The sequence below is a fragment of the Cinclus cinclus genome, chromosome 18 (assembly GCF_963662255.1).
Source record: "Cinclus cinclus chromosome 18, bCinCin1.1, whole genome shotgun sequence".
Taxonomy (NCBI): Eukaryota; Metazoa; Chordata; class Aves; order Passeriformes; family Cinclidae; genus Cinclus; species Cinclus cinclus.
Genome location: NC_085063.1, coordinates 9,402,206 through 9,422,511, shown reverse-complemented (window position 1 = coordinate 9,422,511; position 20,306 = coordinate 9,402,206). Strand labels below are relative to the sequence as shown.

Sequence of the window (20,306 nt, the reverse complement as noted above, 5' to 3'; positions counted from 1 at the left end):
TGAAGAAAACATTGCAGACCCAGGACAAGCAAAGTGCTAGGTTGTTCCTTTGCAAGGGCATCCCAACAGATCCAAGAGCAGTTTCTTCCTGCTTGGCTCTCCCTGGCTGAAATCTGATAGCACTGACAAAGCCAGGAATATTTCTTTCCTTGGCTCAAAGGACAAACTGGGGGTTCTGGGGAAAATAGGACAACTGTGCAGGCAAACATGGCATTCAGTGTCCCCTGAACTGTTATTCAAGCATCAAGAGCCACCACTCACCTCCTCTGGCTCCTCTTCCCGCTGGCGGTTTGGTTTAGTGTAGTCAATGGGCCCATCCCATTCATCCTGGCGGGAGGTCTGGCTGGACTGGGGGGAGGTCATGGTGCTGCTGGTGGCACTGGTGCTGTTTTGGCGCTGGGACACATCTGGGGACTTCATGCTGGGACTACTGCTGCAGCTGCTGCTGCTGGGAAAGGTGCTCTCCCGTTTGCGGTGTTTGTTCATACTCAAGTCCAGAGTCCCATTTTCATCCACCTCAATGTCCATGGACTGAAAGGTTGGAAACACAACTAAGGTCAGCAGCTGCCAGAAAGTCGCCATGGGGATCTTGCCCCTGTTTGTCCTTTGCAGTGTACTGGGCAGGTATTCATGTCCCATCCCCTCCACAGTCAGGTAGGAAGAACCGAATAAAAAGGGTTGTTCTTCCCTAAATATTTCAGGAACTTGTCATGCAAAGGCACCCCTCTACTACCAGCAGGGTGGTATTTTAACTCAGTTGATTGAACACGGTAATTTAGTATCACTTAGGATGCCTCATGGCATCTAAAACATTTGCCCAAGGTTGGGAGTGCTCCATGGGACTTTGGGAAAACCTGTGTTCCTCTGAAAAACAGCTGGAGATCAGACTGGACACAACTGAGGAACTTCAAATGACCAGGGAACAACTGAAACCAGCTCTGAGAATCATGGAATTACAGAATTGTTTAGGTTGGAAAGGCCCTCTGAGATCATCAAGTCCAAACATTCACCCAGCACTGACAAGGCCACCACTAAACCACATCCCCAAGTGCCATATCCACATGTCCTTTAAATCCCTCCAGGGATGGTGACTCCATCATTGCCCTGCACAGCCAGTTCTAGGGCTTGACTATCATAAATCATAATTTTTTCCTTATACCCAGTCTCAGCTCAAGACTTGGGGTTGATGCTCATCTCACACGGGTAATTTGAACCACTAGACACCTCCACATCACTCCAAGAGCCAAGATTCCCTCCTCCAAACCCAAAGTAGGGAGCCAAAAAGGTGAATTTGGATGAGTGCCTTCATTCCCTTTATATTTAAAAAAACAGAATTGAAGGAAGAGTAAACCAAGGTGTTTCTCCCATCCCAAATTTCAAGTCTGGCCCCTAGGCAGTGGTTCCTGGCCACATTCACCCACCTTGCCAGGGACCTCTTGTTGTTTTGTGCTGAGATTCTCGGGCATCTCCCAGCAGCGGGTGGAAAGGTTGAGGATGGCAGTGGCCGCCATGTGCGCAGCCTCAGCGTCGTGGGAGTAGTCAAAGCCTGTGGAGGAAGATGAAGTGCTCTTCATGTAACTGCTGGAGGGGCTGTGGCTGGGGGAAGAGGCCTTTGGAAAAGGTTTGGCTGGAATAAAAAGAGAAGGAACAACACAAGACTAATGTATAAGCGGCATGAGCAGCACGGAAAGGTTAAGTCAGTGTGACATGGTTAATGTATGTGCAGTTCCTGGTGTTATTCCCAATCCAGGGGCTGGTTTGTTGCCTGGGATGTGCAACAGGAGCAGTGCTGGCTGCAGCTTGTGCTTAGTGTGAAAGGTTAATTCATTAACTGACTCTGCCATCAATACCCAAAACACAAGTGCTTTTCTTCATTAGAGCTGCTCCTCAGTGGAAGCAGTTGAAGGAGAAAGCTTAGAGAAGCTTCTTGGCTCTTTTTTTTGTTGTTCTCTCTCTGTCCATAACTTATCTGCAGGGCTGCTGGGAGATTTTTAGTAGCATGTTTGAAAACTTTAAATTTATAAAATTACACTAATAGAAAAAACATGGTCATAAAACATGAGCTTCCAAGGATGACACTGGTGAAATATGGATTTTCTGACAGCTGACATATCATTTAAATATGCCAGAGTAACAGGATTTATTGCACAGCTGCACATAGCCACGCTGCTGCTCTGTTCCTGTATGTCACAGCAGCAGCAAAGCCAGCCTGGAGATGCAATTCCTCTTCATACCCTGTGAAATTAAATTATTTCTCAGGGTGGACACACAATAAAACTTTCTCTGCTAATAGCTAACAATTCCCTATTAATAAAACTTGAAGCTGATCCCATTTAGGGGCCATCAGTAGTTTCAGTGGGTGCAAACAGGAGATCATCTGATTTAGAACAGTCACAGGATTGTATTCTGAATCAATTATCAAAATCATCAAATTCTTAATTCATTCCACCATGCTCTTTCTGGGGGAAACCATCCCCCCTTTAGTGGGAGTCTCACCCAGGGAAGACTCATAAGCTTTGGCCTGATCACGGCAAAACAAAGCCAACCTCAGTTGATGCAGCCAAGGAGCAAAGTGATTTCATTATTCCCATTACAAACTCGTAATATAAGACACTATAAAATACTAATCTTCCCCAGCATTGCTTTCTTCCTCGTTGCGTGCGTATATAATGCATATTGACATTAATGGGAGTTATGCACACGCATGTGGGGGAAAATAAATCCCTCTGGATGAAGACCTCTTTAAAATAAGTTCTCAGTGAAAGGAGCAGATTTCCCTGCTATGATTGGCAATCATATTCATCCTGTCGCTTTGATTAACTCATTGGAGGTTTGCCCACATGGTTATTCTTGTGTCTGGCTGCTTGTTTTCCTGTCCGGTTTAATCCATGTCTTCAAGGCGGGGCATGAGGATCCGCCAGCCCAACCTGACAATATCCAGGATCGGGAGATGCCAATTTCAATTTCACACCATAGGCTCAGCAATGCTTTTCCATTTCATAAGTATTTCTACCACTAATAGACTCGCAATCAGCAAATTAGTGAAATAAGTGATGAGAAAAAATAGAAAGGATTATCCTAGTGGGTCTGCTGGAATTATTTTTGTCAGTACAATTACCCTGAAAATTCTTTGCTAATATTGCAAATAACACAATCTATTCAGCGAGAGAATCACTTGCACTGGGAAACAAATTACTTTTCCATCAGCCCTAACCCAGGATGACAGTGGCAGTTGTGCTCTCTGGCCTCCATCCAATTTCATTGTCTGATCCTGTACAGATTTAGTACTGTAATAAAGGGCGCTCCCATTGTAGTGCAACAACCAGGATGCTTTCAAGTACAAGCACTTTTTTAGAGAGCAGCTGCATCAGGATTAAGCAGGATTGTGGAAGTGGGATTATGCAGACAGAAAGCCCTCTTGAGGCTGCTGACTTCTACAAACTGGGCTCCTAATTTTTTTTTCCCCTCAATAAAATGACTTGAGGTGTGCAGTTGGCATCAAATAACCCATTTTCAAGGGCTGTGTCCTCATGCAGGGTCTCTCTTTCCCTTGCAGCCTGGACCCTCAGGGCTTATTCAGCCATTTCATTTTCACCCAGAGTTATAACCAGTGCAAGGTCCTCAGAACAGAGCAGAGGTGGGTGACTACGATAAGAAAGAGCTGGAAGACAGAGGTGGGTGATCGATAGGTAGAGATGGAGAGCAGAGCATGGCAGGGAAGACGAATGCGGGGAGTGGGTCATATATAAGATGGAAGAGAAGAAAACTGTAATCCATTTAGCTAGATGAGGAAAGCCAGATCAATAGATATGAGCTGCAAAGCAACGGAGACCAACTGAGGACAACTGTGTAACTTATCCCACCTCGAGACATCACTCAGATTAATGTTCCCATCACAGTTCATCCCAAAGCCAAAGCCAAAGAGACTCTCTTTCAAACAAACTTGCCCAGCAGCCATGGGCTCCCCTCACCATCAAAGGTGACCACATTGGGACCCACCTCACCCTCCCCATCCCAGGAGGGTCCAGCAGCTCAGCCCCAAGAATCTCCCATCACCCCAAAGCCATGATCCCAAGAGCCTCGCATCATGCTGAGAAAGGCAGAAAATGGAAAAACCGAGTCCATCTCTGCTCCCAACTTACATTTAAAGGCTTTAGGTGAGGTTTCGCTAGTCTGAATCTTTGGGGCAAGCATGCGTTTGCCAAAAACCTGAGCATCAAAACTTGCATAATCGAAGGTGACCTTGGAGTACTTCTCCAGCTCCTTGGCCAAGTTGGCCCGGGGGGTTGCTGGGACCATGTTGGGCCGATAGCTTCCATACTGAGGGATCTCCAGTTGCTTCACAAAACACATAGGCCTGAGGATGAAACAATGAACAGCAATTATTTCTCTTTTCCTTGATGAAGTGACTGTTGAGAGGGGACCAGACACAATGGGGGCATGGGTGTATCTCATTCCTTAAGGCTTACTTGGGATGAGGAGGCAGTGACAGTCCTTTTGCTCTCCCTCAGCAAGTCTGCCTGTGATTTGGATCTCTCAGACTCCAGTGTTACTTTTTCTATCCTTTTTTATCTTATTTTCTTTTTTTTTCCTCTTTCTAAACAAAACATCAAGGCATCAACCTCATCCAGCACTATGCACTTGCAGGCTGTCATGGTATGGCAGCACTTTCCAGAAGAGAACAAACTTGGGCAATAACTCCCTCATGGGACCCTCATGACATAGGGTGGCACACAAAGGCGAGGACCCCAGTTCAGCTCAGCTCCCTGCTGCAGGTTCATTGCAGAGGCACCAGGGCCTCTCTCCTGCCTCAGCCCCTCCTAGAGACCCGCTGCTACAGGGCTGCCTATCATGAATCAATTTGTCTTGCATATAAATTGTATATAAATGGCCTATTGTTATTCTCCTTCCCGTGACCTCTTTCCACCAGAGAGTCCTCGGAGCGGGAGCTCCTTGGAGCATGGACCGTCCTCGTGATGCGCTCAGAGCGCTCAGCGCGGGCTCCGCTGCAAATAAATAAGTAATCGCCCTAAATGGCCTTTCCAAAGTAGCAAGAGCTGGAGCACCAGGGTGCTCAGCAGTCCTGGGGAGCAGATAAATAAATGAATCAGAGCTCAATGCCTTTGTGGGAGGGCTGTTCGGGCTTCGCACCGTGGTTTTTATCCTGCTCTCATTGCAAAATAACCAACCATATTCCAATCCATCTGTAGCCTCATGAATCACATCATCTAGGGAAGCCAGCATCTATCAGGGACATCCTTAATGGGAGACAGCCCTTTCTCCCAGGAAGAGAAAGACGGGCAAAGTATCAAAATTAATGTGACTGGTTTGGAAACGAGCAGCCGGTTCCTCTACTCTGAAACATGCAGGCTAAGGAAGAAAAGCAGCTGGACTTTAATGCACGACTGCCATGGAGTGATTTGTGTGTAGCCTAAATCTCCTCCTCTTCCTCCCTGAGCCCACCCTAGTTATAATGCTGATATAATAACCAGCCCTCGCTGGCAGTTTGTGCTGCAGAGCAATCGGCACAAGTGCCTTCTGCTGCACTGCTAAAACCCTTTGGCCTGTAGCCTCAGCATTAATTGATGCTACAGAAGCAATTCATTGTCCTCAATGCTCTCCCTGGGATCATCAATTAAATATCTCCCCACCTTGGCGAGACGTATGATCATAATAACAGGACTCAGCAGTATCAAGATACAGCTGGAGGGAGATGTGGTGGCTGTTCCTGGGAGTGTGGGGAGGTGCAGAGGGCCGGGGCAGTGTGGGGACATGGAGCTGAGCCTTCCTGTCCCCCTTACCTGAGTATCCGGTCAGAATTGGAGCTGGTCTTTGCAGGATCACCAGATTGGGTTTGTTGCTTTTCATGTGATTTGGCTAATTTTTCAGCAGCAGCAATGGGGCACCCAGATAAACTGTGGGAGTTGGTTGGGGTTTTTTTTTTTTGTAGAAGAGAAAGAGAGAAGGAAACCAAGCATGAGGAATGAGCACAAAAACCTTCATTTCATGGACCTAGAGCTTCACTGAGCCTGTGAGAAAAGTGTTTGCTTCCACCACACTGAACAAACAATAAGACAAATTCACCTTGTACCTCATCAACACAGAATCATGGAATCATAGATTATAGAATGGTTTGGGTTGGAAAAGACCTTAAAGCTCAACTCATTCCAACCCCTCCACCAAGAACAGGAACACCTTCCACTCTCCCAGGTTGCTCCAAGCCCCATCAAACCCAGCCTTGAACACTTCCAGGGATGACACAACCTGTGCCAGGACCTCACCACTCTCACAGGGAAGAATTCCTTCTAATCTAACCCTGCCCTCTGTCATTTGGAAGCTATTCCCCACCGTGTCACCCCCTGCCTGTGCAACAAGCCAAAGCCAGTACCTCCTGTGCGTGTTGCGGTTGCTGTTGACGTGACCCTGTCCTGTGCACCCGGGCGTGGGGCATTTCAACACATTCTCGTGCATCGCCAGGACTTCGGAGCGAGAAGGGGAAGGGGAGAAGGGAAGGGAAAGAAAAACAACTTAATAAAAAATCAGAGAGGGAAAAAAAAAAGAAAAGAATCATCAAGCCTTGTACGCTGGTTTCCTAGAAATTAGGGAATGTGAAAGGCTGTAATTAGAGTTTGCAGAGGAAAAAAGAAAAGATTTACAAGGCAGCAGTGTCCAGGTCAGCACTAGATTAGCATCTCTGCACACAGCCTGGGCTTTCTCCTCAATTTCTGTTTGCAATTCAGTTTTCCCCATCCAGCACCTCCTCCCCACCCCTGTTTTAGAACCAGGTCTCCAGTTTCAGGTAGTTTTAAGTGATTGAAGTTGTAGCTCTGCTTTTATCCTTAGGACTAGTCTTTGTTTGATTTTTTTTTTTTTATTTTTAATCTTCAGGATTATTGCTTCCTGCAGCGCTGACTTTAAAAGTAAAGAAAATAATTTGATCTGCAAGCTTTTGTAAAGCCCACAGCTTGTGTTAGTTATTTATTAATATATTTTGCTTGCATTCCTGCCTGTGAAGATAACTGTATTTTCTCCTTGTTTCTTCCAGTCCTGTGTTTATGTCAGGCCTGCAACCTTTGAAATTACTGATAAGGAAGGGCTCCTCTTTCTTTTGGTCTATTATGCCATTATCATAAACATACAACATTGATTTTTTATGTATCTGTATAGGGAAGGCTATTTAGGATGCTGGTAGTGAGGTAGAAACGCAGTCTCTCTCTGTGCATATGTATATAAAAATTTGTTATGAGGATGATAAATATTTTCTGTAGACTAGGTGAATCTTGGTATAGCACTTTGGGAATTTTGCAGTGACTAGAGCACAAGAGACTCAGCAATCCTACATATCCTGAATCACTCATCTTCTTTCCTACATGGCAACATATTTGGACAGCAAGGAAGAATAGTATCCCTTTTTCCCAACATGATGTCCCAAATTAGGGAAAAATATGTGACTTCCAGTGTTAAGAGAGGCACTGCTTAACACACCTCTGGAGGTGGGCAGGGGTTTTTAAAGCCTCTCTTTAATTTTCAGAGAAGGGATCTCATTCTCCACAGGATGGTGCTAAAAATCCTTTAAGAAGGACAGGACTTCCAAGTAAATCCCCATCATGTTTCCTGTGATTAGTGATAACACTTGGGTGGATAACAGCATCCAAGATCAACTTGGAAAAGCACCATCCCATGCCAAAAACTCTTGTTATACTCCAAGGAATAACACGAGACTTGTTCTAGGGACTCAGTCATAAAATCCATATCATTTGAGAAATTTCCCAAGAAAATTAAGCTCCAGAATAATTGAAGCAGCCCTTGGTGTCCCACCATGTACTCACTCTCGGGGGGGATCCTGTCTTTGTGCGGACAACCGGAGAGGCTGCGGTGGTGAGGGTAAAGCCCCGTGACGTGTCCAGTCCCATCGCAGCCAGGAGTTGGACATTTGATTTCTCGCTTCTCAGGTCTTGAAGGATCTAAGGGTTGAGGGGAAAGGGCAGAGGGAAGCAGGTTTTTAGTGCATTTGTGGGGGAAGAAGTAGAAAAAGTGCTGAGGATGCTTCTCTGCACCCTTGTAGTCAAGCAGGGGGAAACCTTTGGGTTTGGAGGTTTTTTTCCTGGAGTCGGAAGCATAACACTGGAAATTTCAAAAATTGAAATCGGCATAGTGATTTGAGGAACTAACACAACTCAGAGCATAGAGACACTCACAGTGACTGAGCAGGCAGTTTGACTCAGAGCCAGGGGATGCTGAAGTCCCTACCCTAGTGTTTCTGGGGCCAGACCCCTACCACTACTTTAAAATCCACTTGGATTTTAAACCAACCCTTCTGCTCAGGCTGAGATTTTCAAAGTTAACTGACAATTTAGTGGAGCAATTCCTCTTCTCGGAGGGAGGAACCCTCATGACGGTGTAGAGGACACCACCATTTTATGCATTCATTGTTAACATCAAGGATGTCCCCATCCCTCTGGACCTTGAGGATTTATGATGTAATTCCCCTTGTGGGCTGTGAACTCCCCCACATCAGCCTAATAGTCTGTGCTGAGCAGACAAGTTCAGGTCTTCCACCAGGGATGGGAAGGAGTGAGATACACAAAGCTTTGTCCCTTACCTTTGCCATAGTAACTCTTCCGGATGCTGTCCAGCGGTTTGTTCTGTTTGTCCTCCACCTGGAAGTGTTTCACGTGCTCTCCTGGTAGCCGGCTGGGTTCCCGCACAATTTTCACCTGCTCGGCTTTCAGGGCAATGGCTTGTTCCAGCAGCCCCAGGTTCCCCCTGGTCATCATGTCGTACATCTCCGACTCATCGGTCACGGCTGATTTCTGGGACCGCGCATCATCGTCCTTATCGTCATCCGACCGGACCTCCACGATGACCGAGTACTCGGGCTTGGGGCTGAACTGCCCTTCACAGTGGCTTTTCTGGGGGTCCTGAGAAGTGTGAGGAGCTTCCTCGCAGATCACTTCAGGAGCCATCTCCTCCTCCTCTTCCTCCTCCTCTTCTTCCTCTTCCTCCTCCTCCTCCTCATCCTCTTCCTCCTCTTCCTCCTCCTCATCCTCCTCATCATCATCATCCTCCTCATCCTCTTCTTCTGCTTCAGCCTTTTCCACTTTGCAGGACTCCTCTCCGTTTGCGTCATCCCGGGGCTCTGGACACAACTCGCTGCTGCGCTCACTGGTGACCTCGATGACCTCCTCCGCATCCTCCGTCTGGATGATGATCTCCTTGTCGCACTCCTCCTCCACCAGCTCCTCTCCCACATCCTCGTGGACCAAATGCACGACGTTGGATGCGGGCTTGGAGCCCTGCAGCCCCGCTTCGGGCAGCTGTCCTTCGATGGCGAGGGTTTCCTCTGCTATTTGGCCTAAGTTCAGGAGAGAGTTGGCGATTATTTCTTGGTAGCTGCTATAGTTGGCCTTGCTCGGCCCAGATGTACTTGTTGCTGTGTTTTGTCCGTAGTGGGTTGATTTTGCTGGGCTTCTCTCTGAAGGGGGTAAGAAGGAATAGAAGGAAGGAAAAAAAGAAAGAAAAGATGGAAAAGATGAAAAAAAAAGTGAAGAAATGAGAAAAGGAGGAAAAGAAAGGAGCAAACGAGAAAAGAAGAGGGAATAAAAAAGGAGGCAAAGAAAGTAATTATATAAATTCATAAAATACATCTTTGTTGAACTTAAACTTAATTGAAACCAGAGCCTGGCAGTTCCACCCCTGGAGCAGCTTAATTTATTGAATTTGGGGATGGCAGGTAAAAAGAGGATTTCCACACGGGATTCAGATGTATCATCTTCCTGCTGCCAGTGGTCCCCAGGCCAGGGCTCCAAACCAGAGAGTAAGGCAGTATCAGGACTCCAGCTGAAAGTCCATGTCCCTTTCCATGTCCTTTTCCTGCTGCTCCTCTGCTCTTGGATAGTGGCCAGATCTGTCCAGGGAAGAGGATACTGCTGAGCCCTTCATGGCACCTGTGTGGGACCCTGGCTGCCTTCCCCACCCCACAGCAAGCTCCTCTGTGCTTTCCATGGGTCTTTCCCTAGGGAGCATCCCTGATAGAAAAGCTCTCATTTTTAAGACACTAAAGGCACTGAGCCTTCTCAGCTTAACCAGAGAATTGCTATTGTGCTTGTACCCAACAATGAGTTCCCCCAAAAACTGAGGGATCCATCCTGTACATAATTCAGAGGAGCTATAACTCCTGGCTGTTAACACTTCCTGCCCTTTCTTCATCTGCAGAACACAGCTCTGCAATCAATAATGATAAAGAACCTTCTGCTGCCTCGGGGCTGTGGGTCTCCTCCTGCTCCATTGCCTCCACCTCGTCCTCCTCCAGCATCCCCTCCGACTCATCGGAGCCAGACTCCTCCTTGGCCTCGGCCTCCTCGCTGCCATCACTGTCGACATTGTAGCCTTCATCCAAGGCCAGTTTGAGCGGATGGGATTTCCTCTTCGACACCAGATGTTCGGCCTCAGCATCCTGAAGTTTCCTCTTCTTGGCTAGAGGGCAGCTTTGTAAACTGCCATGGGATCAAGGAGCAGAGAGGAGGCATTGCTGAGTGAGAAAGACCTGGCTATCTCATCCCAACCACTTAGGCAAAAATAAGTGGGACAAATACACAAATACTACCACAAGAATCATCCCGCACCCCAGATTTTTAGCTGGTTTAAGCCTCTGTAGCCAGATGTGTTCTTAGACCTTGACTTTGTGTAATCACATCAACTTTTTTCTGGAAATCAGCACACAAGTGCTGGGATGTGCCACCCCAGGACTAATGTTGGTGATAGGCACCATGAAACCAGGCATGGGATGCAGAACCAGCCCCTGGGACACATCCACCAACTGCTCCAGTTTCAGAATTCATGGGGTGATAAAACCCTCAGTTAAGGCTTGCATGGCCTCCAAGGCAGCCAATATGTTCTCACTAGCCTTCTCCATCCACAGAGGCACGAGGCAGACTAAAATCTCTGCCCAATAGCAGCTCCCACAAGCCCCAGACAGCTGAGTCAGGCACTTCTGGCTAAGTTTGGGGTCTGTAGGAAGGCTGCTATGAGTCTGGAGAAGCAGGTCCCTCCAGGATGCCTTAGGGATTGATGGAGAGCCAGAAACAAAAATATTTGGAGCAGACGAGTTGCTGCTCTGAACCAGACTTTCTCCAGTGCACACCTGTGTTTGGGTCTGTTGTTCACATTTTTCCATCCCTGCCACTTCCAATCCCACCTCACCTTCTGTGTCTCGCATACTTCCCACGAATATGTCCTGAGCCATTACAGCCTGGGGTTGGACAGCTTGGGAGGGAAACAAACAACCATCAAGAAAAGCAAGAGGACCAGGAGAAATAATTAGGATTGTATAAACTACAGTCAATTAAACAGGTCCTGTGCCCAAGGAACAAGCTAACTGCAAACAGCAAGTTAATTTCCCTCAAATGGTTCAGTTTGTCCCTTTGAAATCCAAGGGAGGAGGACAGGAGAGAAGCTTTGCAGTTTGCTAAAAAAATAATGAAATTACTCACCCCATTTAATTAGATGAACAGTTTGCTATAGTTTATGAGTATGTTTAATTAAAGATTTGCATGTGTGAGAGCAAGCTTTTAAAGGCAGACAGCTACTGCACTCTGCCTCCCCACTGCTACACTCCAGTTTTCTTTTTCTCAGGAGGACAACATGGGATTTTCCCTTATCTGGTGGCTTGTCAGGGAACTGGGGCCACTTACAGTAAGAAATGTGTGTCTTGGGAAAGAGCAGTCTGGGATTTTATCAAGGAGGTTTTAGCCCGACACAATGGATGGAGATCCCCAGGACTAAAATCCTCAAAACCTTGCTTTTGGGGCAATGAATGGGATTTAGATGAGTAGATGTCCCAAAACCCTGCATTTTTTTCCTGCTGCTATGCAGGAGAGGATGAGTTAAAGACTTGCAGGGAGCTCTGAGCCTGCTCACAGCCTCTGCTGCCTTCACTTGAGCATCCCTCGCCGGGGACCAGAGCCTCCCCTGCAGGGGTAATTAGTCCCAGCTTCAGGAGCTGTAAGGGCTCCAGATAAGAAGCATTAAAGCAAACATTTTCTGGCAAAACCAGATTATGGCATTGATTACGGGATGCCCAAGTGACTTGCCTGATGTCTGAGGAATTCTGGAGTCGTGTAGGATTAATAACCTCATTTAGCACTGTATCACCCTCAGCCCGGGAAGTTGGAAGCGCTAATGAAATCTCTTGATGACAGTGCAAAGGGAGAAGGCATCACCAGCCCAGAGGGGATCTGGCCAGCCTGTTATTCTCAGAGTAAAAGACATGGGACAACATTAAATAGTACCAAGTGCCAAGTCAGGCTTTAGGGACTCAGAATTTCTGCTCTCAGCAGAGCTGAGCCCTTGCAGGAAGCTGAGGACACAGAGGGTCTGGATGCACTAATGGGTGCAGCAGCTCTGGGTGCACTGGCAGGTTATTAATGGTTCAACTCCTTAGAATACAAGTCAGATCTTTGTGTTCAAAAACTATAATTCAACCCAAAACAGAGGCAGGACAGTGCTGCTGAGCTGTCAGAAGGGTAGGAATCCTTCCTTCAGGGAGACTGAGTGGCTTTAGGTTAGCAAAGGAAATGCTGAGAGGACAAATGATGGCACCACATCCCCTAAGGGGACACAGTACTCTGGGGAGGTGGAAGATGCACCTCATGGCTCCTCCAGATAAGTCCCCCCCTTTCCTGCTGTCCCCTTTGCTTGTGACCTGGCTTGAACCTGTGACGCTGCACATCCTCCAATGCCATCTCCTGTGGGATGGCTCCCAGCTCTTCTGGTATCCACACACAGCCCCAGCCCCACCACACTGAGGTCTAACCTGGCAGCACGGTGTCCCTTCTCCAGCAGGACACTCGAGGTCATAGGGAACAAGATCTCACCCCACTAACATGTGCAAGTGGAAGAGGGAGCTCCTCTCCTCACTGCTTATGATCTAAAAGTCTATTTAATTTTAATTGCCCTCCGGCCTGACTGAGGCTGCTCTGTCCCAAGCAGCCCCAGCCACACTTTCAGTGACTGCACACCAAAAGAGAGAGCAGTGTTTATGTCACCAGTGACTTGCCTGAAAAAGGCCTTATTCAATGGCAAACAAGAGCAGCTCTGATGAAGATGTTACAGGCTTTTATAAGTTTGCCTGTATCAATTAAAGCAGATTACCCATCACTCCATTTTTAATGTGGTTAAATGAAGCCTGCAATAAAAAGTATGTAGGAAAGAGACAAGTGGTTCAGCATCGAGATTTGCTGAAGCAGGTGTCGACTGGGGATGTTTCTGGCATCACTTGGTAGATTTAATGCCTTTAAAAAGCACCAGCACAAAGGTGATGCTCTACATGCTCTGGGCCAAGCTTTCCCTTCCCACTCTCCGCTGGGGAGTTTTCGTGTATTTTGGCAGGAGTCCCGAAAGGAGAAATGGGCTTCGAGGTCTATTAAAGCTGCTTTCCATCCCTCAAGAGCCACCACACCGATCAACTCTCCCCCTCTCCGCAGCCTTCATCTGCTTGACAAAAGGGCTTCTTATTGTTATGCAGACGATGCCCTGCTTCCAATTAGTCGATTAATCGTCCAGTTATTCAGGCAATTAGGTGACAGCTGCAGAGATGGCTTTGTGGAGCACTCTGTCCTGCCCCTTAGATATGTCACCTGCTCCAATTACCACCTCCACTCAAGTGTTCAGCAATAAAAGTTGGAGAAGGGGCATGCCCAGCGCTGGCTCCTCCCGGCTCTCCAGAGTAATAGGAGAGTGGAGGAGCAAAATGCTCTGAAATTGGGTTGGTTTAGGTCCCATTACTCCTTGAAACACGCAGGAGGCTGCAAAGAGGGGCAGCCTCTGTTCTTAGTGCCTGTCTAGGTTAAAGGCTCCTACCTCTGCCATAAGTCCCTGTGCAAGGTTTAGTGGGAGCTTACAGGTGGGGGAGGCTGTTCCATCTAATGAGAAGCTCTGGAGGGCTGCAAAGGCTCTGCTCCTGCTCTTTTGGCTGCTGCTGTTGGCATCCCAGCACTGCTAAATGAGCAGAGATGACTGAACAGAGGACAGGGGGGCTGAAAGAGCACCTGGCACCAGAAGAGATGTGACAAATACGTGGAAAGAACTCTGGTTAGTGGGATGTTGTACCCAGTGATCCCAAAACACAAACCACGGGCATTAGGTTTGACTGGGGTTTAGATCTGGGGTGGGACACCACTCTAATGTGATTGGTCCAGAGCTTCAGTTTATTTCTTCAACTCTTGTGATTCCTCTGATGTGTTGTCAGTGGTACCCTGAGGACTTGGACACAACCACCAACAGAAGCCCTGCAGCTTCAACAGACCTCATTAGTCCTGTGGGTTTGTTCCCCTCACCCAGGTTTCCCAGCTGAGGGGCTTCTTTCAAGCCAGTCCCACCACGTGCCCCCTCCATCCCTCCCATGGCCAAGGAGGAGCAGGGTCCTTACCTCACCTCCTGGCCGATGAGCTCCGTGGGCACTGGGCAAAGGGCAGGATGCAGCAATGGAAACAAACACCAGGTCAGAAACAAACCACAGATGCCCATCCCACCTCAAGACTGATAGTCTCGTGCCAGCAGTTGGGTTCCTATTTCCTCCCCGGACACCCCATTTGGAAAAGAAAGGGCCAATGTATCCTGTTGTCCTGTGCTGCATGCCAGCCTATAGTAAATGATAATTATGCCTTGTGAATCCTCACACCTGTGCTGATTTTCAGCAGGTGAGTGAACATTGGAAACACCAGGAATGACCTCTCTGAATCCACAATGACTTTAAAGTCAGTGGAACTATTCTGACATGCATACATGTAACTCAAACACTTGCAAATAAAGACTGTGTTTTCTGATGCCTTCATCTCTCATTTTGCCCTTTAAATCTGCTCATCAATTTCTTCTTTCACAATTCACAGCAGTTTTCCTGCAATAGCCACATTCACCTCTATAACACCAGCATTTTTCTCCTCTCCTTGTCCCTTCAGACTGATGCAGGAGCCCCTGCCAATGCTCAGACATATGGTGGGGATTTGTTACTGGGGGTATAGGGTAAACAAGAGTTTGTAGGATGTTTTTGGGATTATTCCCTACTTGTGCATAAGAGGGCTTCTCACTGCTCACAAGAACACACAACTTCACGTCACAGCTGAAACTTTACATCCAGCCAGGAATCCAAATAATCAAGAGGGGGGAAAAAAAAGTCTCTCAGCACAAGTCTACATTTGCCCAGGCTAAAACCCATAACACGTTTGCTCAATTTGTTTGAGCTAATTGGGTTTCCTGGGATCCAGCTCCCGGCAGGATGACTCACAAGCTTCAACAAACTGGAGGCAGTGACGAGTCCCAGGGTGCAGGCAATAAATTACCTTTTCACATTGAGAAACCCAGATTCAAGTGCGGGGAAGGCAGGGTGTGAGAAAATAAATAGAATCAGGGCACTCTAATTTGCAACCTGAACGAGCACCTTTGTGTATGTGCAACAAAGCACAAAGTGAAATCCAAATATTCAAGCTCAGTTCAACACAGCTGGTAACATCTGGGTTTGGTTTCGTTTTTAAAAGGAGCAGGTGCTGTGAAGAGCAGGGAGGAAGGAATGTGAGGATAAAAGGGAGGTGGCCCAGCCGAGCTGTAGGATGAAGCTGCAGTGCCTGCAGCCATCACACCTTTCCAACCTTGTAGATTCCTCACTTCCAGCCACCTTTGTCACTTGTCACATCTACAGCCACAAAAATGAACCAAAAAATAGAGGCTGCTCTGTAACCATCACATTTGGCTGTGGGACTACCTGAGGTGACACCCTAGGCTCTATCAGACTCTATGTTTCTCCAAGGGAGAAATCATGCGATGAATTTCAGTTCTTCTTTTATATTTTATACAGGAAATAATCAGTCAATCTTCGGATTAACCAGCTGTTTGTCCTCCCATCCCTGCCGGGGATGGCCCATTTGCTTCTCCAGCCTGTGCTACTTCTGCCAGGGGCCCTCAGATGAGCGACTTCAAAGCCACTGGCAGAGTGAGCCTGATGAAAGCCACAGGAGCTGATCTGAAGTTCCAGTGATTGCCATCCCCTTAGAGCAAAGCAGGTATGGGGGCCTCTTTTTCCTTATTTGCTTGTTATTTTCCTTCATCTGGGTGTAGAGGAAGAGGGTTAAATATCATAAGGACCTATAAAGTTTTGTGGTTGAGACATACGCAGGTTTTTTAGGCAGATTTCAGCGGGGTTGGGGCAGGGGTAGTGAGCATAACTTGAAGAGTTAAGCCTGGTCTTGAAAAACCAAAGTCTATTTGGAACAAGGAAAGTGCAGAGAGCTGAGGTCTGCACAGCCCAGCGCTCCCACTCACCTCGGATAGACTTGGATCGAGTGCGTGCTCTCTTATCGTCATTTTCTAAACTCATCTGCAACAGAAAGAAAAACATCATTACTGAGAAATAGCCAGAAAATCATAATCAAAGGACAAGTTCATATGTGTTTGTCACTTTGTGTGAATACTTGGGTGGCTGGGAAACCTTTCCCATGTTTTTGAGATGGAGGCTTCTTACCTTAATGCTATTGTTCAACCCACAGCTCCCAGATTTAGCAATTTTAAATTAATTTCCACATCCTGGGACACAGGAAGGACTTTGTCTGTCGAGTAGCGCAGAGAGAAAAACACCCAGATGTGTTTGGCTGTGCCTGAGATAGCCCTTGTTAAGGGCAGAACTGATTTCTCTGGATTTACAGCACAGAACTGCTTTGAGCACCAGGGTGGAATGCCAATACAGAATCAGAAATCTCGGAATATGTGTCTGAGCTGATCTCCTGCCAGAAAAGGGCAATTTTTCACAAGTGCCCTAAAGAACAACCTCTCCTCTCTGCTTAAATTTGCCACAAAGAGGACTGCATCTAAATAACTCACAATGTGGACATCAAACACGAGGTCTGCAGGGAACATGGGCATGAATAAGTAACATCAGGGACTTCAAAGTTCTGGATATTAATTAAACATCACCACATGCCACAAGGTAGCAGAAGTCTGAAGTGCAGCCACCTCTGGGGTACAGCACCTTTGAAACCAGGCAGTGCCTGGAGGTGGGAGCAGGAAAGCAGGGATTTGATGGCAAGGCACAAAGATGTGGCTGGAATAATACAAATGGGATTTCATTAAAGTTGTCAGAAGAGCTGCTGAAGAGGCCAGAGAACTGTTTTACATCTCGCTCTTGACACAGATGCTCTCTCTGCAGGCAGGAGGGTTTGCCAGTAAATGCCAAGGGGCAATGGCAAGATCAGGGTGTGAGCAGGGCAGGGGATCAGAGCCTGGTAGGTTGGGAAGACAGTCTGGGTTCTACTGCAGTGTTACCATGTGGGACATTTCCTCCAGAGACTACAAGGACAGATAAAAGGAGGTGAAAGAACCATTTACAAGTGGGATTTGACATAATAAAAACAAACTCTCCTTGGAATATCCTCTACAGGCCCAGTTAGAGAAGCGACAAACCAGCTCCTGTATCACTGCTAAATGAGGAGGTTCCATGGCTCCAGCACCCCTGACAGAGCAGGGATACCATCTGTGCTCTCCCTGGTCCAGGGCAGGAAGGGACATGCACGTGGAGCGTGCACTGCTCCACTTGCAGGAAGGGTGGTGCAGGTAGGGAATGTGCTGCTGAATCCCCACATGAACCCTAAAAACGTCTTGATGAATGCTACTCTCAATTTCCAGCAGGGTGAGGGCCAGGACTCCTCATCCTCAAAGGAGGCACTTCTTGGTGCTTTCCCTGAGGTTTGGGAGCAGCAAAGAGGGAGGGAGGTTGTTGGGGCAGGCAGGGAGAGGGGGCCAAGGTCTCCAGCTCTTGGGGCATCGCAGCTAAAAGCCCCTCAGAGGACGGATTAAATTCTCCCCAAACGTCTTTCTCCTTCACACTGCCACCTTCCAGAAATTCAATCTTAACATGCAATGATTTGTTAGATGGGCATGTTGGAGAGGAAAGAAGGAAAAAAAAAAAAGGGGGGGGTGGTGAGGGGAATCAAAACCTGGAGCAATTTATGCATCCTGTCAGCATTCAGCTCATGGCACAGCAGTGTTGTGCTCCACGTTTATTACAATCTTCCCAATAACACAGCAGACAATTACTATAATTTGTATTTTTAAAGCCCCAGTTCCCTGCGGACCAATGGCTCCCATGTAAAGTGTGGAGAGGAGCAGGTGTCACAGGGACTTCATTACATTTATGATCCTGAGCTCGCTCCCTAATGCTGCCGCACGCCGCCGCTGCAACGGCACCTTGGATTGCTGGGAGCCTCCAACCAACGGGAATTTCATACAGGAATTTCCTTTTTCCCCTCTCTTTTTTTCCTTTTTTGACAGTTCTCACAGGGAATTGGTGTGTGTTGGGGTGGTGACCTGGCAATATGGGTTTCCTGCACAGTGGCAGAGGAGGTCAGGCTGTGGGAAGGGCAATAGGCAGTGCCTGTGAGGGGTCAGCTCTGGCCAAAAGAGAGGGATTTGTACCCACACAGACAGGATGGAAAAGCAAAGCAAAATTTCATTTTTCTTAGCCAGGTGGGTGGGATGGGCTCAAGCTGCTCATCTATAAATAGGGGAGATCCCATTTCAGGTCACATTTGTTTTCAGGAGTTAAATATCCATCCAGTGAGGCATCCAGGCTCCTCACTACACCACAGCACCTCAGAGCAATTCCTCCCTTTGCCTCCCACTCCTCCTTCAAACCAGGAGCAGATTCAGTCACCACATGGGTGAAGGGGACAGAAGCCACCTAAGGCAGGTACAGACCCACAGAATTACAGAATTCTCAGGATTGGAAGGGACATTGAGTGACCCAATCTTGCTAAGGACCAAAGAATGGAAAAGCCAAATAGGCTGCCTTGCCTGGCCTATTATACAAAAACAACAACAACAACAACAACAACAACAACAAAAAAAAAAAAAAAAAAACCTGAACACCACACTCCTAAATTATTGTGAGTTCTCCCCATAGGGAAGACCCCATTACTTGTTTAGAGAACCTGACACACCTCACTGCTGTGTATTTATAATGCTTCACTTACCATCAGGATGGGGTGGGCTCTGCACTCCCAGATCCTGTTTTCTACCATCAAAGTCCTTTTTTTCAGCTTAAACCAACATCAGGATCATCCTTAAAAATCCTAATTTCCCTCCAAAGTGCAGAAACATCAGGAATAAGATCCATTTTGGAGCTCAGCCCCTGCTCCTCCCAGGCAACTTAAATAACTGGCAGAGCCCTGACTGCGATTCTGGAGCCTCCGTGATATCAGGCTCAGATGCAGGAAGGTTACATGAAACCATTGTCCTTTATTGCTGCCTTCTCAGCCAGAAGCCCTCTAGACAGATCGTTTTAATGTGAAATTTCAGGTCACACAGTGCATGTTTGCAGTCCTGGAGACCGACAGGCTATTTTCATTAGGTCTCTCTCTTGTTCACATAACAGCCAGGCTGAGGAGCTGTCTGGATTTCAGGCTTATTGCTTTAACTCTGAATGAAAACAAAGCAGACCAAAAGGAAACTTGCAAATAAATTATTGCTGCCAGATGCCAGTCACAAACATGTTAGTCTGGTTGGAAAAAACAGAGGTTCATTCTACACCTCCTCATCCTGTCCATGGGTTATCTCTAAGATTAAATCAAAATCAGCATCCAGCAAATTTCCTAACCCAACAGTACAGGAAAGGACCCTGTGCTGGATCTCAGGCTACTCCCTTCAGGATTAACATCAGTGCTCTGCCTGTGGTAGTCAGGGTAACCTTGGGAACATCACTTCATCTCTGTGTGCCCTTTTTCCCCTGTTTTCTCTGTAAAACTAAGAAATGTCCCCTATCCTATTTACCCTGCCTTAAGGAGCTCCCTGACATGAGCAGAATACAAGTTATAATGATAATTTGTCAATGAGGCAGACTTAAATCAATGATGTTCAGACAGATAAACTTGAGAAAGAGTTTAACCCGAGCACAATGTGAATTTTAACAGCCAAATTCTGTAGTCAAGGTCTTGTTCTGCTGCCAAGACAGCAGTACAGCACAGTGCTGAAGTTTCATTTTCTGGAGTACCTAAAGGGTTGACATTTTCTTCTTCCTTCTTGCCTTAATACACATTCCCTTTCCAATGGAAGGCCGAGGGACATAGCAGAACACAAACCCACTGGGAACCCAGCACGTGCTGATGCCCAGGTGTGCCTGGGCTTCGACAGCTCTATGCAAATCTGCCATTAAAGGCCCTGCTGAAATTCCCCCTGGTCAGCAGTAATACTTTATATGTATTCAAGAGCACCATGGAGCTCAGAGAAAATAAACATGCTGAAAAACCCTTCAGCTGGACAAAGGG

The 20,306-nt window shown here is 47.2% G+C and overlaps 1 protein-coding gene across 1 annotated transcript in view; it reads right to left on the bottom strand.

Annotated features, from left to right (window-relative positions):
* MYT1 (myelin transcription factor 1) overlaps positions 1–16,369 on the bottom strand; it is a 32,257-nt gene extending 15,888 nt beyond the window's left edge. Inside the window, exons 1-11 of the mRNA XM_062505370.1 lie at positions 16,315–16,369; positions 14,429–14,459; positions 11,203–11,265; positions 10,249–10,496; positions 8,603–9,475; positions 7,830–7,964; positions 6,389–6,479; positions 5,802–5,915; positions 4,143–4,357; positions 1,422–1,546; positions 262–531 (exon numbers count right to left, since the gene is read on the bottom strand). Coding sequence (XP_062361354.1) covers positions 262–531; positions 1,422–1,546; positions 4,143–4,357; positions 5,802–5,915; positions 6,389–6,479; positions 7,830–7,964; positions 8,603–9,475; positions 10,249–10,496; positions 11,203–11,265; positions 14,429–14,459; positions 16,315–16,369 — 2,220 coding nt within the window. The remainder of the gene's footprint in view (positions 1–261; positions 532–1,421; positions 1,547–4,142; positions 4,358–5,801; positions 5,916–6,388; positions 6,480–7,829; positions 7,965–8,602; positions 9,476–10,248; positions 10,497–11,202; positions 11,266–14,428; positions 14,460–16,314) is intronic.
* Positions 16,370–20,306: the final 3,937 nt, after the last annotated feature.